This window comes from Poecilia reticulata, linkage group LG9, assembly GCF_000633615.1.
Source record: "Poecilia reticulata strain Guanapo linkage group LG9, Guppy_female_1.0+MT, whole genome shotgun sequence".
Classification (NCBI taxonomy): Eukaryota; Metazoa; Chordata; class Actinopteri; order Cyprinodontiformes; family Poeciliidae; genus Poecilia; species Poecilia reticulata.
The window spans coordinates 29,177,133-29,190,083 of NC_024339.1; the positions used below are offsets into that span (position 1 = coordinate 29,177,133).

The 12,951-nt window shown below is 42.5% G+C and overlaps 1 protein-coding gene across 3 annotated transcripts in view; it reads right to left on the minus strand.

Moving 5' to 3' along the window:
• Window positions 1–1,841: 1,841 nt before the first annotated feature.
• Window positions 1,842–12,951, minus strand: part of dtx1 (deltex 1, E3 ubiquitin ligase) — a 49,528-nt gene continuing 38,418 nt past the window's right edge. For 2 of the 3 annotated variants that reach the window (XM_017306840.1, XM_008419186.2), the window contains exons 4-10: window positions 11,502–11,563; window positions 11,133–11,294; window positions 5,413–5,474; window positions 5,111–5,269; window positions 3,658–3,819; window positions 2,662–2,751; window positions 1,842–2,226 (exon numbers count right to left, since the gene is read on the minus strand). In XM_017306840.1, coding sequence (XP_017162329.1) covers window positions 2,002–2,226; window positions 2,662–2,751; window positions 3,658–3,819; window positions 5,111–5,269; window positions 5,413–5,474; window positions 11,133–11,294; window positions 11,502–11,563 — 922 coding nt within the window. In that variant the 3' untranslated portion in view covers window positions 1,842–2,001. The remainder of the gene's footprint in view (window positions 2,227–2,661; window positions 2,752–3,657; window positions 3,820–5,110; window positions 5,270–5,412; window positions 5,475–11,132; window positions 11,295–11,501; window positions 11,564–12,951) is intronic. The other variant, XM_008419187.2, reaches the window with a different exon arrangement.

The following is a 12,951-nucleotide window of genomic DNA, read 5'->3' on the forward strand; positions in this document are numbered from 1 at the left end:
ATAAAATAAACTGATTAAACAGAAAAGTTGCCTCAAGGTGCTATGGAAGACTATGATTCAGCCCCCGACCCAACTCGTCGAATTGATCACATACACTCAGGAGGATTATCCACCGACAGGTTGCAAGGATACATTATGAGGGCCTCGAGAAGCTCAAAGCTCTCAGATGTTACAAATGAGGAGAATGCAGGAAAAAAAAACAAAAACAAAAAAAAAACCTTCTCTGCCAAAGCGCAAGATGAAATTTTGCACCCCTCTTTACCTCTACGGCTGAGAAGAAGCGAGGTCGAAGCCGTGCGTCAGGATCAGCTTAAAGCAACTCTGCGTGAGCTCGGTCGGGGAAATGAAATGTTCCACTGCCTCGCCGTACGGGCTGTGGAGCTTGGTGTGCTGCCCGTCACGGGAGGCTTGTGTGTCGCAGGCGAGCTCGGAAGAGGAAAAATCGTTGGTGTCTGAGAGGGGAACGTCCATCTGGGCGCTCAGCTGTTACACTCAAGGACTTAAAACAGGCACTGCGACGCCTCGCAGCAGGCGATTGCGCTCTCGCTCCTCCCGTATGGTCGGGCGTGATGGATCGAGCCGACGGCCGGGGAAACTTTCGACAGCGGAGAATAATAACAAAGCGGGCTTTCTGTTCGTGCAGAGGTCGGCCTCATCAGCATCGCAGACGAAACGGATGAGTTTGACCTTCAACGAAATCCTGCTGCACAACCTCGACATCCTGTTAGTTGCAGGCTTAGTTTCGGCCCGTGTGAGACCTCTCTCCGCCCAGCAAATCCAAAATATACGTTTGGATCTGCACCTCTGCAGAATGCTGATTGGTAAACAAATATAAATAAAAGTTGAAGATGACCTTAAATAGCTTTCACCAAATCAGGGATTTTCATCTTAAAAGTTGCCCAGGCGGTTTGCTTCGTATTCACACCCCCAGCCGCAAACTTTTAAGTATTTTTATTTGCATTTTCCTTTGTGGAGATCACCACACATCACCATGAACACACCATCCCCATGGCGAAACAAGATGGCGGCAGCGTCATTTTCTTCAGCTGGGGCGGAGGAGCTGGTTGGTGTTAATGGGTAGATGAACGGAGCTAATTAAACGGCAGTAATGGAAGAAAACAGAAGAATCTGAAGACGAGCGCAGGCTCATCAGGACAACAACCCGAAGCAAACAGCGAGAGCCACAACAGAATGACGTAGGCAGAAGCACGTGGTAATGAGTTAGACGGCCCAGTCAAAGCCCAGACCTAGACAAAAGGTCCCAAAAGAATTGCTGCAGTTGTAGTAAAAGGTTATTTGTAAAAGATTTTGAAAACCATCGTTTTCCGTTTCACTTAACTACGCGCTGTCTCGCGTGAGCTTGCTGCACGAAATCCCAATTGAACTTTGTGGTGATGATGTGACAAGGGGTGTGAATACTTTTGCAAAACACCAAACTGCAATTATCAATCGTGGAATCAAAAACAGCAAAGCAAAAACAAATTAGGGTTAGAAATTCTCTCCTGCGTATCTTTGTTATGACAGGCAACAACCGAGCCTGCCGTATTTGCTCGACATTCATTATGCAGCATTAGTCGGGGTCATGCATTCAAAAGCTTAGCCTTTAAAACACGTCTGATTTGGACCCTGACCTTCCAACGCGCAAGCGTAGAGCTCTTTAGGGGGTTTAAGTCTAAAAGGGGTTTCACGTGCAAACTGCAGCCTGCAGCTCCCTACACGAGTATAAAACCAACCTCGCATCCTCCTCTCGGAGGGAGGGAGCTCATCGCTGCGGGACTCGACATCCTCAAGGCATGGATCGGGAGACAGCTGGGTGGAGATCAAACATAAAATCTGAACCATTGGTTTCTGCTTCTATTGCTCTTAGTCAGCCACTTCTGAAGGAACGTCTCAGGCTGTAAGCTGTTAAGGAGTCGCCAGACGTAGAGACTGGCGCGTCATGCATCGTCCCTTTGTTCTCTGAAGGACGCCGTGTTGCTGGTCGCCGTTGTGGCCGGCACGTCAGTCCTTCAGATTGTCCTCGCCGACGCCCTGAGCCGACAGCTCCGTCAAGACATTGTCCAAGTAGTTGGGGTCGGGGTAGCCGTGGCCGGTCAGGTTGGAGCCAAACTCCGTCTTGTGGTGAATCTCATTCCACACGACCGTGTCCGACTCCCCCGTAGTGCTGGATGTGCCGATGGTGAAGATGAGGCGGCGGTCCCACGCCATGATGAGGAGTTTTAGGACCTGGAGATTCAGAAAGCAAAAAAAAAAAACAGGGGAAGTTTTATAAGTCCAACTTTGGACAAAAGGTAAAATAAAAATATATATTTTTATATTGTTTATTTCCTTTTAACTGTTCTTCCAGTTTCTTTTTAAAGTCTGTTTGGCTGTGAACACAACAGTTTGACCTCAGTCACATGAAATTCACTTATTCCTCTTTGAGTAATTAGATACCTCCCTCCCATAACCTGCAGGATTTGATTAAATTTACATATACATGCAGATGCAGAGAGAGACACATCATTTATACAAAGAAAGAAGAAAAACCATCATTTCCAGTAAAAAAAAAAAAATCCTAAAAATCAGTGCTTGCACATCTACGAAACCGTTGATCGGCTGTAGATCATCTGCTGCCTTTGCGCAGCACGTTTACTTCCTGGGACAGAAGTCGGCGCTCACCCTCCTGCCTTTCTCGTTGTCGGGAAGGTAGCAGTGTCGAGGGAAGCCTCTCGCACTGAACTTCTTGCCGGGGTTGGGGTGCTCATTGGTCTGACGTGAAGAACAGAAAACACATTTTTAGACTCTTTTCTTAAACCAAGTACAGCTCAACAGTGCTGGAAATCTCCACGGCGCCCACAAGACAAGCTTTATCGTCAGCGTTACTTAAACGGCCCTTGGTGAGCGAGGATGTAGCGCGTACAGTACTTGATAATGTTTCAGAAAGCCTGTTTCAAGCCCCGCCTCCTCCATGTGGAAATGAAATCACATCATATTGATAAGAAGAGAAACATGCAATCGCTATAACAAAAATGTGTTTCCCAAAATCTGATATCAACATTTTGAGATGAATCGTTTTGTCGTCCTTGTTTCTTTTGAAGAAGGTCCCGCTGTTATGTCAGACATTTCCCTCAAACGTCGCGATAAGAGATCGCCTTACCAATAATACTATTGTAACGTTTTACTCGAGCTCTGAAATCTACTGAAAGCCGTCAGGGTGTCATGCGTAGTGTGGAGGGAGAGGGCACAGAGAAACTCAGCAGACCTCCAGTAATGTCCCTGCTAATGATGAATCGTGCTGCGGCGCTGACCGGAGTGGTCGTGACCTCAAGTATTCTGACCCTGGGGACGCGGAGGCTTCTCTGCCGGTGGAGGGAAAAGGTCAGTTTATTGTCTCCGTTAATGCTAATCTCAGCAGTCAGGATAAAATACGCAGCGCTCTGGTCTTCAGAGTCTCCGACTGGGACAGCAACGCGCCAAAAGACAAACCACTCCCACAGCACTGAGACTGCAGTTTCCTCCAAGTCCCAAGCAAGCGCTTCACCTTTCTGCACAAGTGTCCTTCTGACGAAACGAAGCAGATAAAGCGGCTGAAGAGATTCAGACGCGCGGCGAGAGACAGCGGATCGATACGAGGAGGCAGCTGCGTTGGATCCGGTGAAATGAGACGGGCCTCACCTGGATCCCGGCGGGGATGTCGTACACGATGCGGATAGTTTTGCATTCCGAGTAGCCGGGCAGAGAGTGGGGGATGACGTGGTACTCCATCTTCCCAGGGGGTTGGGTGCCTGTTTTCTCCCCGTAGATTGTCTTACACGTTGGGCACTGCAGGCTGCCGTCCTGGTTGCAAAGAAAGCGAGCTTAGGGTCAATCACGCAAGAATGACTGCTGCTGCTGCTGGCGCGTCAGTTAAAGACTTCAGTGAGAGAAATACAATACTCTGTCTGAGACGATCTGAAGGCAATTTGTGATCAAAACTTTAAAGTCCTCAAGTTAAAAAACTTTTTATCTCACTTCATGTTTTCAGAATACCAAACTTGTACCAACTGAGACGCGCAGTGATCATGTCTAAAGATTTTATTGATTGTAGATGTCTGCGAGTTATTCAGTCTAGGTTTGCTTGTGGATAAAAAAAAAGTTAATCTTAGTTAGTTCATTATTAATAAAAAAAAAAAACCAGTTGGGTAGCTTAACTGAAAAAAATTAATTAATTCAACATTTAGAAAAAAATTATTTTTTTATTTCCTGGATCATATTTGTTGCTGTAAAGAAGGTCGTTAGAAACAGCCTGTCATTTACCAACTTTCAGGGGTTTTTGTTGCAGTATGCGTCTTGTGATAAAATCAGCACGTTAAAATTGAGCTCGATGAAATGATGCATGTTTTTTTTCTTCTTTTTTTTTGCATAACTCCAGCAAATAAAAGTAAATAAAAACCGAAGTACAGTTGCATTTCAGAGTAAAAGTCTAAACTCATGTGAGAAGCAATGTGAAGTTATGCTATTAAAAAGGTTAAGTAAGACATTTACATTTTTTTTCCCCACAAAAAAATGAAACCTGTTTAGGCAGAACAACGGAGCCCTTTTAATGCACGACATTCGTTTTTCTTTTTGAAACTTAAAACTGAACATTCATCGGTGAACCCGTGTAGGTGGTAAGAGAGGAGAGAGGAGAAAGGAGGGGGTTTGGCACTTTGAGTGATCAAGTACTTTGCATACTTGTTGAAAGGCATTGTTATAATTTGTAAATGCCATATTTAATGCTATGATTAGCACAAAAGCTGAAAAGTGAAGGACAAAACCTTTGAGACTGTCCCCACGCTGCTCGTTAGCTCCACGCGCATTTTTAAGATGCAATCAGAAGAACCGATTATGGTCGACTAAATGCGCTTTCTGCATTTCAAGGAGTCAAAATGAAACGAACAGAATTCACCGTGATTTTATGAAACGCCGTGCTGACACGACCGATGCACCGAGAGCGCATAAGATCCCCCCCCCATCTGCGTGCGCCGCAGGTTCTAGGCCCGATAATTTATCGGCGTCGTGAGAACCAGTCGAGCTCTGAGATATCGAAAGGTTTATTTGAGCCTGGAGCGACATCATAACAACGTCTGGCTCGCAAGCTTTTACCCACCTTATTGCCATTGTTGTACATGGCCACCAGGCACAGCAGATGGTACATGTGACCACATTTGCCAAGTTTGCCCACCAACTCTGGCTTGATGCCTTTGTGCTGCAGGATGCCTTCGTAGCCCGATGACATCGCCAGCCTCTCCATGCAGATGGTACAGTCCTGGAAGAGCCAACCAGAAATACATCTGCTGCCATGGTTTTGTGTGTGTGTGTGAGTCTTTCACACCCAGTTAGGATACTGAATAGTGACAGATTGCATCTGTTGGTAGATAGGAAACTTTTTGCTGTTTTTTTTTTTTTTACCTCGTCTGGCACCACTTTAATCTTCTCTGTGTATCTTCGGACCACATCCTCCGGGTTTTTGCCTGGTTATGAAATCAAACAAAAAGAAATGATCCTCCAACTAATTGTAGCAAAACCTGAAGTAATTGTGATAATGCAACTTAAAAATGTGATAATGCAGCTCAAATTTCTCTGACCCTGCTTTCTTTCCTACGACGCTCCGCCCCCCCTGCCCCCAACAGGTTTTATATGACTTGGCTCTCAGGTTCTCATTGCGATAAGGTTGATTTTATGTTAGGTGAAGCATTTCTGTTAATTAGGCAACATCAAAAAATCATTATCCTGCTGAAAGACTCGATGCCGACCCATTTTCATTATGCATAGTTTCATTGTGCCATGCACTCTAGCTACATAGGCTCCCTGTGCCTTCGGAAAAGAAACATACCATCTCAGGTTCGTCATTGTACGCGACACCGAACGGCTTTTTCACATATTTATGCTTCGTTTCAAGCCACGCCTACTACAAAAAAACCTTTATATTCTCACAAACCAAAGCACAGAGATCCAGTTAAGCTGCTAGCAGAGCTCAGCAAAGTCCATGTTTGTCTTTTTAAAATTATGACGAAAATGATTTTCCTGGTTCCCCGGTTCGTGGCTAAGATGTGAACTGCGTCTCATGTTTGTTAAGGAAACTTGTCCTAAAACGGTGAGCTTTGACTTTTTTTTTTATTTTTTATTTACCTTACTATATTCTGCTCATAATCTATGGTGACAAAATAAATATGGATCCTCCTCCGGCCTATAGGCCAGTGGCTAAATGAAATGGTCCTCTGTATCATGACATATTTAAACCCTCAGGGAAACAGCACGTCATTTATTATTAATGAAACATTCCTAGAAACTGGGATCACCTTAAAATAAGCCTTAAAATGATCTAGTTTAATCTAAATACTAATAATTACTTCTTTTTGTGGGGTTTTAGCTCTACTTTACAAATTAAAGGTTCGATTTTTCTACATTTTCCAGATTGAGATTCTCCTGCAATGACGGAACATGAATTTATTTTAAAATATTGTTGCATCTTAAAAAAAAAAATAGTGTTTGCAAATGTGGCACTGGGATTTTTACTGATGTTTTTTTATAATAAAAAAATATGCTTTGCCCGTATATGGTCCAGACGTGTGATGTTAAAGAGGAGGTCACCTTCAAACCGGCACATAACAAACAGCCTTTCCCTACACTCCCTGATAATCCCTGTGTGCAACCAGGCTACCATGGCTGAGAGCACACACACAAACGCACACACACACACACGCACACACAAAGCTTACACCCCTAATACGCTTATAGGCAACCTCTCTCCCCCATGAGCCTTTGTTTGTTCATTTGAGGCACAGCCAGCGAGCAAAAGCAGGGGCAGCGGTGGAAAGAGACAAAAAAGCTTCGGCACAGAACAAGCAGAGAGGGAGGAGAGAGAACAGGAAAGAGGAGAGAGATATAGGTGCACGAATAAAAGGATATTGCACAACTGGGAGGGCTTAATTAGTCAGATCAGAAACCTCCCAGACAGTTTTTTTTTATGTGCAATAAGCAAAGTGAGAATAAAAAAAAACAACAAAAAAAACCCCGCTAATCTCCAGGCTGCTCAGTGCCACCCAGTTTACGTGAGTTTTTATTCTACGATTACAGACAGGGTCAATATCCCTGCTAATATTGGTCACAAAGTCTATAATTTCTAATGTTATTGTCATTGTAAGCTTATATTAAATGATGCAAAATACCAAAGTAGTTAATAGGGCTGGAAAGAAGAACGTTACATTTTTCATTGCGCCACTTTGATGCGCCAAACTTTTTTTTCAGACGTTTTCTTTGTAAAACATTACAAAAGTCCTACTGACCAAGACTTGACAGGTGAATAAATAAACCCTCTGTCTATCAAAGGTTAGCTTCAGGCTTTGACATGAGAGTTGCTTGGTATGAGCAAATGTATGCAGCTAAAGTAAAAAAAAATAAAAATGGAGAAAAAACAAGCACAAATACAAAAGTTTCCAGCTAACAAAACTTGTCAACCCTTTGATTTATGATTTTTTTACTCAATGATGAAATTAAAATGGAAATGCCCATTTTCTTTACTGCAGGTATTTTTTGACTCAATTATTCACAACATCAGAGGCGCCAATGTAATTAAAGCCAATAACGATTGCTAAGTTCTGCTGATAGCCTGAGGAAACGCTCACAATAAATCAGCATGCACTGGAGCAGGTTATTCCCATAAGGGAGACGGCTCTTATTAATACATCAGAGCATTTCCTGCTACATTATGCCAAGTTTCCTGACTGTGAAATTGTCCTATATCATCCAGTTCCTATATATCCGATTATTAACCTGGCACCTAAATCCCGTTACGGCTTCTTTTTCCAGCGTCGACACTCGTCTGACCCGAAATCCGTCTGCAGCTGCCAGTACAGGATGTAGTTTGTGTAGCTTCGGCCACAAACACGCAGCTTGAAACTTGGCACGATGCATTCTTCTGTTATAGTGAACTCGCAAATCTGGCAACACTCCAGCCGCCTTGTAAGGTTTTCTAATGGATCCCCAGACTGAGAAGGAATCTGGTTATTTACAGTTTTTCCTCAGTCGTTTCGGTGCGTTTCTCCAATCAATTTTCGAGATTTGCAAAGCGGTAGGTGCGTTTTTCAAAGCGATTCGTACAAAATACCAAAGCAACATCCCAGTTTCTTCCTCAAAATTAAATATGGGTATGGATAAACTAGACAGTGCTTCAGAGTGATAAGTACTGAGTTTGGATACGACAGTCAAATTGATTAGTCATGTTGTCAATATAGTAGAGAGAGATAAACTATGGCTAAACTTTTGATGACAAGAATTGTTAATTGGACAAGATTCACATGTATGTATTCATTTATTTATTTTACTGTAATTTGTCATTGACATAATCTCCATCGTGATCAACCACTAAGCTTTATTGTTGCGTTTGTGTAAAGACTTTACTGTGTGTGTGCTATAAAGTGTGTGAGTATAGCAAAGGGAATCTTAAAAGGCAGGCCGAGAGGACAAATGCACCGTCACCCCAATCAATTATGCGCCCTGTGGTCCAGGCCGCTCCACTGGGAGGCCGGCATTCATCAACCAGCAATTAACTGGAGGCCAGATTGCTCCACCCAGACAACATACAGTGGATACAAAAGACAACACACCTGTTAAAATACATAAAACATATAAAATTTCTCCCTTCGTTGAATTGAGTACCCTGTATGAAAAATAAAAAGTCTCCTCGGTCGGGATCTGGAAAGTGAAAAATACACGACAACCCGCTTGCATAGATGTGCTTGACAGCCGTAAAACGAATACTTTGTTGGACCATCTATTGATTTAGTTAAATTTTATGATTGTTGTATTGATTTTGACTTGTGCTCAGACTCTTGGTGAAGTTGGCATTTAGAACCGTTTCAGGATTTTACACGACACGACAAGAAGTCTATAGTGACATCTGAATAAAAAAGCAAGGAGAGAAAATGACGCTGCCACCACCATGTTTCCTTGTGGGTCTCTTACCGGTGACGTTTGGTTACATCCAGGGGTGAAAGTAGTTTTAAATTCTTGGGGGTACTATGACAAAAAAAAAAAAAAAGTATATATATATATATATATATTTTTTTTTTTGTGTGTGCTTTGGAGTTTTTGTGCTGATGAATTTTTTTGCGAAGTAGCTCTTGAATTGCTACAAAATAAAGAAAATAAAGCTGTATTTCCTTCAGCCCATTGGCTGCAATGTTGACACCTTGAAATGCCATGAGACCTAAATTCTGAACATCATGGTATGGATGCATTCCAGTTTTCCATGTCTGGCATATAACCATTCATTTTAGCTTTTAAACTGGTTCTATTGATCCTGTGTCCAGACAGAGGGATAAYCAGTAGCCCAGCATCATGACCTGTTTGTTCTGAAGATCCTGCAGCTTCCACTTCTCTTCCTAACATGGCGCCTCCTCATCCTGACTCTCATACTGATAGGAGGAACCACAGAGCTCTGTTAGGTTAACGCTCATTTTTTGAAGTTGGAATATTTTTCCTCCAACAGGTTCCATAGGAATCACCTCAAACCAGATGTTGGACTGGATTTTATTTCAATGTCATTTGTGAATGTTAGAGCCTCATTTTCAACAGTGGAGCTATAAAGGTTGAAAAAGGTTATTATTTTGGAGAAAGTGTCATTAACATCAATATTTCCACTAAATAAGAGGCAAAAAAATAGTTTGATRRAGGAAAAGCCTCTCAGAYTCTGAGCTCAARSMMCAAAMYWWTTTTTTATATCAGACAATTAATTTAATTTCACATAATTATCGCGGTAGAAGCCATTTGTTTGTTAAATACTTAATGAAACATTTTTACCGTGTTTGATGTTTGTTGTAAATGATGTATACTCACACAGAAGAGGTATAGTCCAAGTTTGTCGTTTATTGAATGCTCAGAAAGTACAGTGGCTGTGATGCGCCAAGGCAAAGGTAAAACAACCTGAACAGGTGATCAACTCTAAACCAGTCGCACCTTTTTACTCTCCGTCTGTCATTTAAGCGCACCCGTTGCCATGGCAACCTCCTGCACTCCACAAGCCAACCAGAGATTACTTAAAAACATAACATTCAGTCCGTTACAATATTAGGTTTTCAGGCTTGATATTTATTTTGCGATTATTAATAAGCCTCCCTGAACACAGCTGTGGTTGATTAGTTCATTTTAAACTCCTGCTCTGCTAGTTATTTTGTTAATGGAACCGAAACGCACAGAATTGCGCAACACCTTGTTGAAACAATAATCACTGAGATTATAATTGTTGTTTGAGCACGTTATGTTGATTTTTTTGTTGCTGTTCTTTAATAAAGTTATGAACGTTTATATAAGGAGCCAGAGGAGGACGTGCTGGTCTCAGCCTCCTGGCTGCGTTCAGTTTGTCACCTAATGCCAAGATCGACTCAAAACCTTCTGCGATCGACGTATTGCACCGCTGCTCTAGTAAAGCACGAACAGTTCAGAAACAATATGAAATGAGAAAAAAGGTTATTTATTAACTGATTAAGTCGTGTTTTAGATTGTTCTTGAAAAACTAATCAGTCACGGCTGATTAGTGTGTGAACTCACGGCTGCACAGTGAACCCATTGATTTTTTTTCCAGCAGACAGCCGCTCCCCTCTCTTGCAGGTACTGCGTACCCCCACTAAATTTTTTAGGGGTACGCAGTACCCCGCCGTACCCCCTTACTTTCACCACTGGTTACATCAGAGAAAAACTAATCAACTGTTTTACCTCAGTGGAAACCTCCTGCCATTTTAAGAAAAGTGGCACTAACCCTAACCCAAACGTAAATTTAGCTTGGTTTCACCAAATTACAATTGCAGCTTAGTGGAACATCCTGCAAGGTGAACCCATCATTTTATGTCGTCAGCTGTCCAGAAACGTTTTTGCCAACGTCAGCAGAAAACAATGACGATTGCAAAGTATTGTAATCCAAGCAGAGCCTGCATGAAAACCTTCAACAGTTTATTTCAGAGGATGGGATGAAATGTAAACAACAGAGGACAGACAGCCAATACAGACGCACTGCGAAACTTGGCAGGACACGGTGGATCGGCGGTTCCTTCCACCGCACAGTGTGGGGTTTCCGTGCAAAAAGTTCGACCTCGATTTGTTTGCTCTGATCAGGCCGGTTTTCTCAGACTCACCTCTCTTCAGGTGCTTCTTCTTGGTTTTGCGCCGCATGCCAGTGATCCCTGGCACAGGCTTCATGTCGCTCTTGTTGATGGGCGGTGGGTGCAGGATAGGCTTTGGAGCTCGAGTCAGACAAACGGGTAGACCTGCAGCGCACATCAGGATACCTGTCATGCCTGATACATATGTACGCACGCACACGTAAACACAGAGAAGAGTGGGAAAAGAACAGCGACAGTCACTCATTTCCTTTGGGATAAAAATCTATAGATTAAAACATTTTGAGGTGGGGAGAAAAAAACAGACGGAGAGAACCTCTTCTAGTTGTGTTTTTTTTTTTTTTTTTTTAAGAAAAATACGCTGCAAGCGTGGTGATTTCTAACCTGCTAGCGCTGGGTGCACAGGTCCAGACCCGGTCAGATTTTTCACTGGTAAAGCAGGAACGCTGTAAGGAGAGAGAGAAAAAGAAGCCAAAAACAGAAAACAGAAGTGAGTAATGTTGCTGACAGTAAATGGCCCAAATGGTGCACCATTACTTGAGATCTGAGGAAAAAAAAAACCAGAAAGCAACCTACTGTTCCCTGCATCCCACTATAAATACTGAAGCTGAAATGTCAAGCACTTCAGCAGACACTGCTGCAATGGGTTGAGACGGCTTGACTCGTGCACAAAGCACCGCAGCAGAGCCTGATTCAGGATGACATTTGGAGAGCTTGGACTGTGTGGCGAACACAGACGACAGTTCACTTGCCCACATTTCAAACTCTCTGGAGCAGAGCGGACAAAAGCCAGCGGTGTATTAATAGCGCAGGATACAGCGACTCTTTCCGAGGGGCTGAAACCTCAATTGAAACGGCGCCGCCCCGCTGAGCAGAGCTCAGGAACTACAATCGGCTCTTCTAGCACGAAACACGATGCTGCGCAGCAGACGCCAAAGCTCGAAAGAAATAATGGTTTCTTGCGAGTTTTAGGGCCTCTGGCTAGAATGAGAGGCTTGTATTAAATCCCATCAAACTTCAGAACAAAAAAAAAAAAAAAAAAAAAAAAAAAAATCATACCCAGAACAAGAAGTTCACTTTAAAAAAAAAGAAAAAAAAAGAAAAAAGGTCCCATTATAAACGAACAGGAATCAGAGGATTTTTTTTTTTCAATTTTTAGCTTCATCCCTGACTGTTCCATTGGTAACTAGGCAATTCAATATTTTTACGACCAGTGAACGCACCACGCCTGCCTAAGCACCGACAAGCTCTGATGTAAAACAATACTCATCAGTGATGAAGTCATTACTGAAGAAATAACAAGCAAAGCAATTGCTCTTGTTGTTAAAAGATTATAAAAGGAGAAGGACAGCACCTTACTTTTCACCAACTACTTTTGTAAACATTTTCTAAAGTTAGTCGTAGTCGACCCTGTTGTTACCTGTGGTGGAAAATCAAACACACTGTGACAGCTTAGCTAGTTTGAATTGACATAACTGAGCCATTTCCCTCAAAACACTGTTTCTCTGGCTGTGCAGCCTGGCAAAGGGCATCAAGTAACACCTTCTGACATTTCTCTGAGCCAAAAAAAAATCTGATCTTCTCAATATGAATTTATGCACCAAACAAATTTACTGCCAAAAATGTGGCTTGACTTTTTTCCCCTTAGTTTGTGATTTCTTTAAGAAGGTGAGAAAACCAGAAGATTTCATTTTGGAAATCCTGAAAAGTTCTCGGTAAATATTCAGTTACTTCCAGAAAGGTCTCCGTTCACACCAAAACACAGCACAATAAAACTCGTTCAAAACTCCTAAAACACTTTGTGTTGACATAAATTTTTTTTTTGTGCTGAACT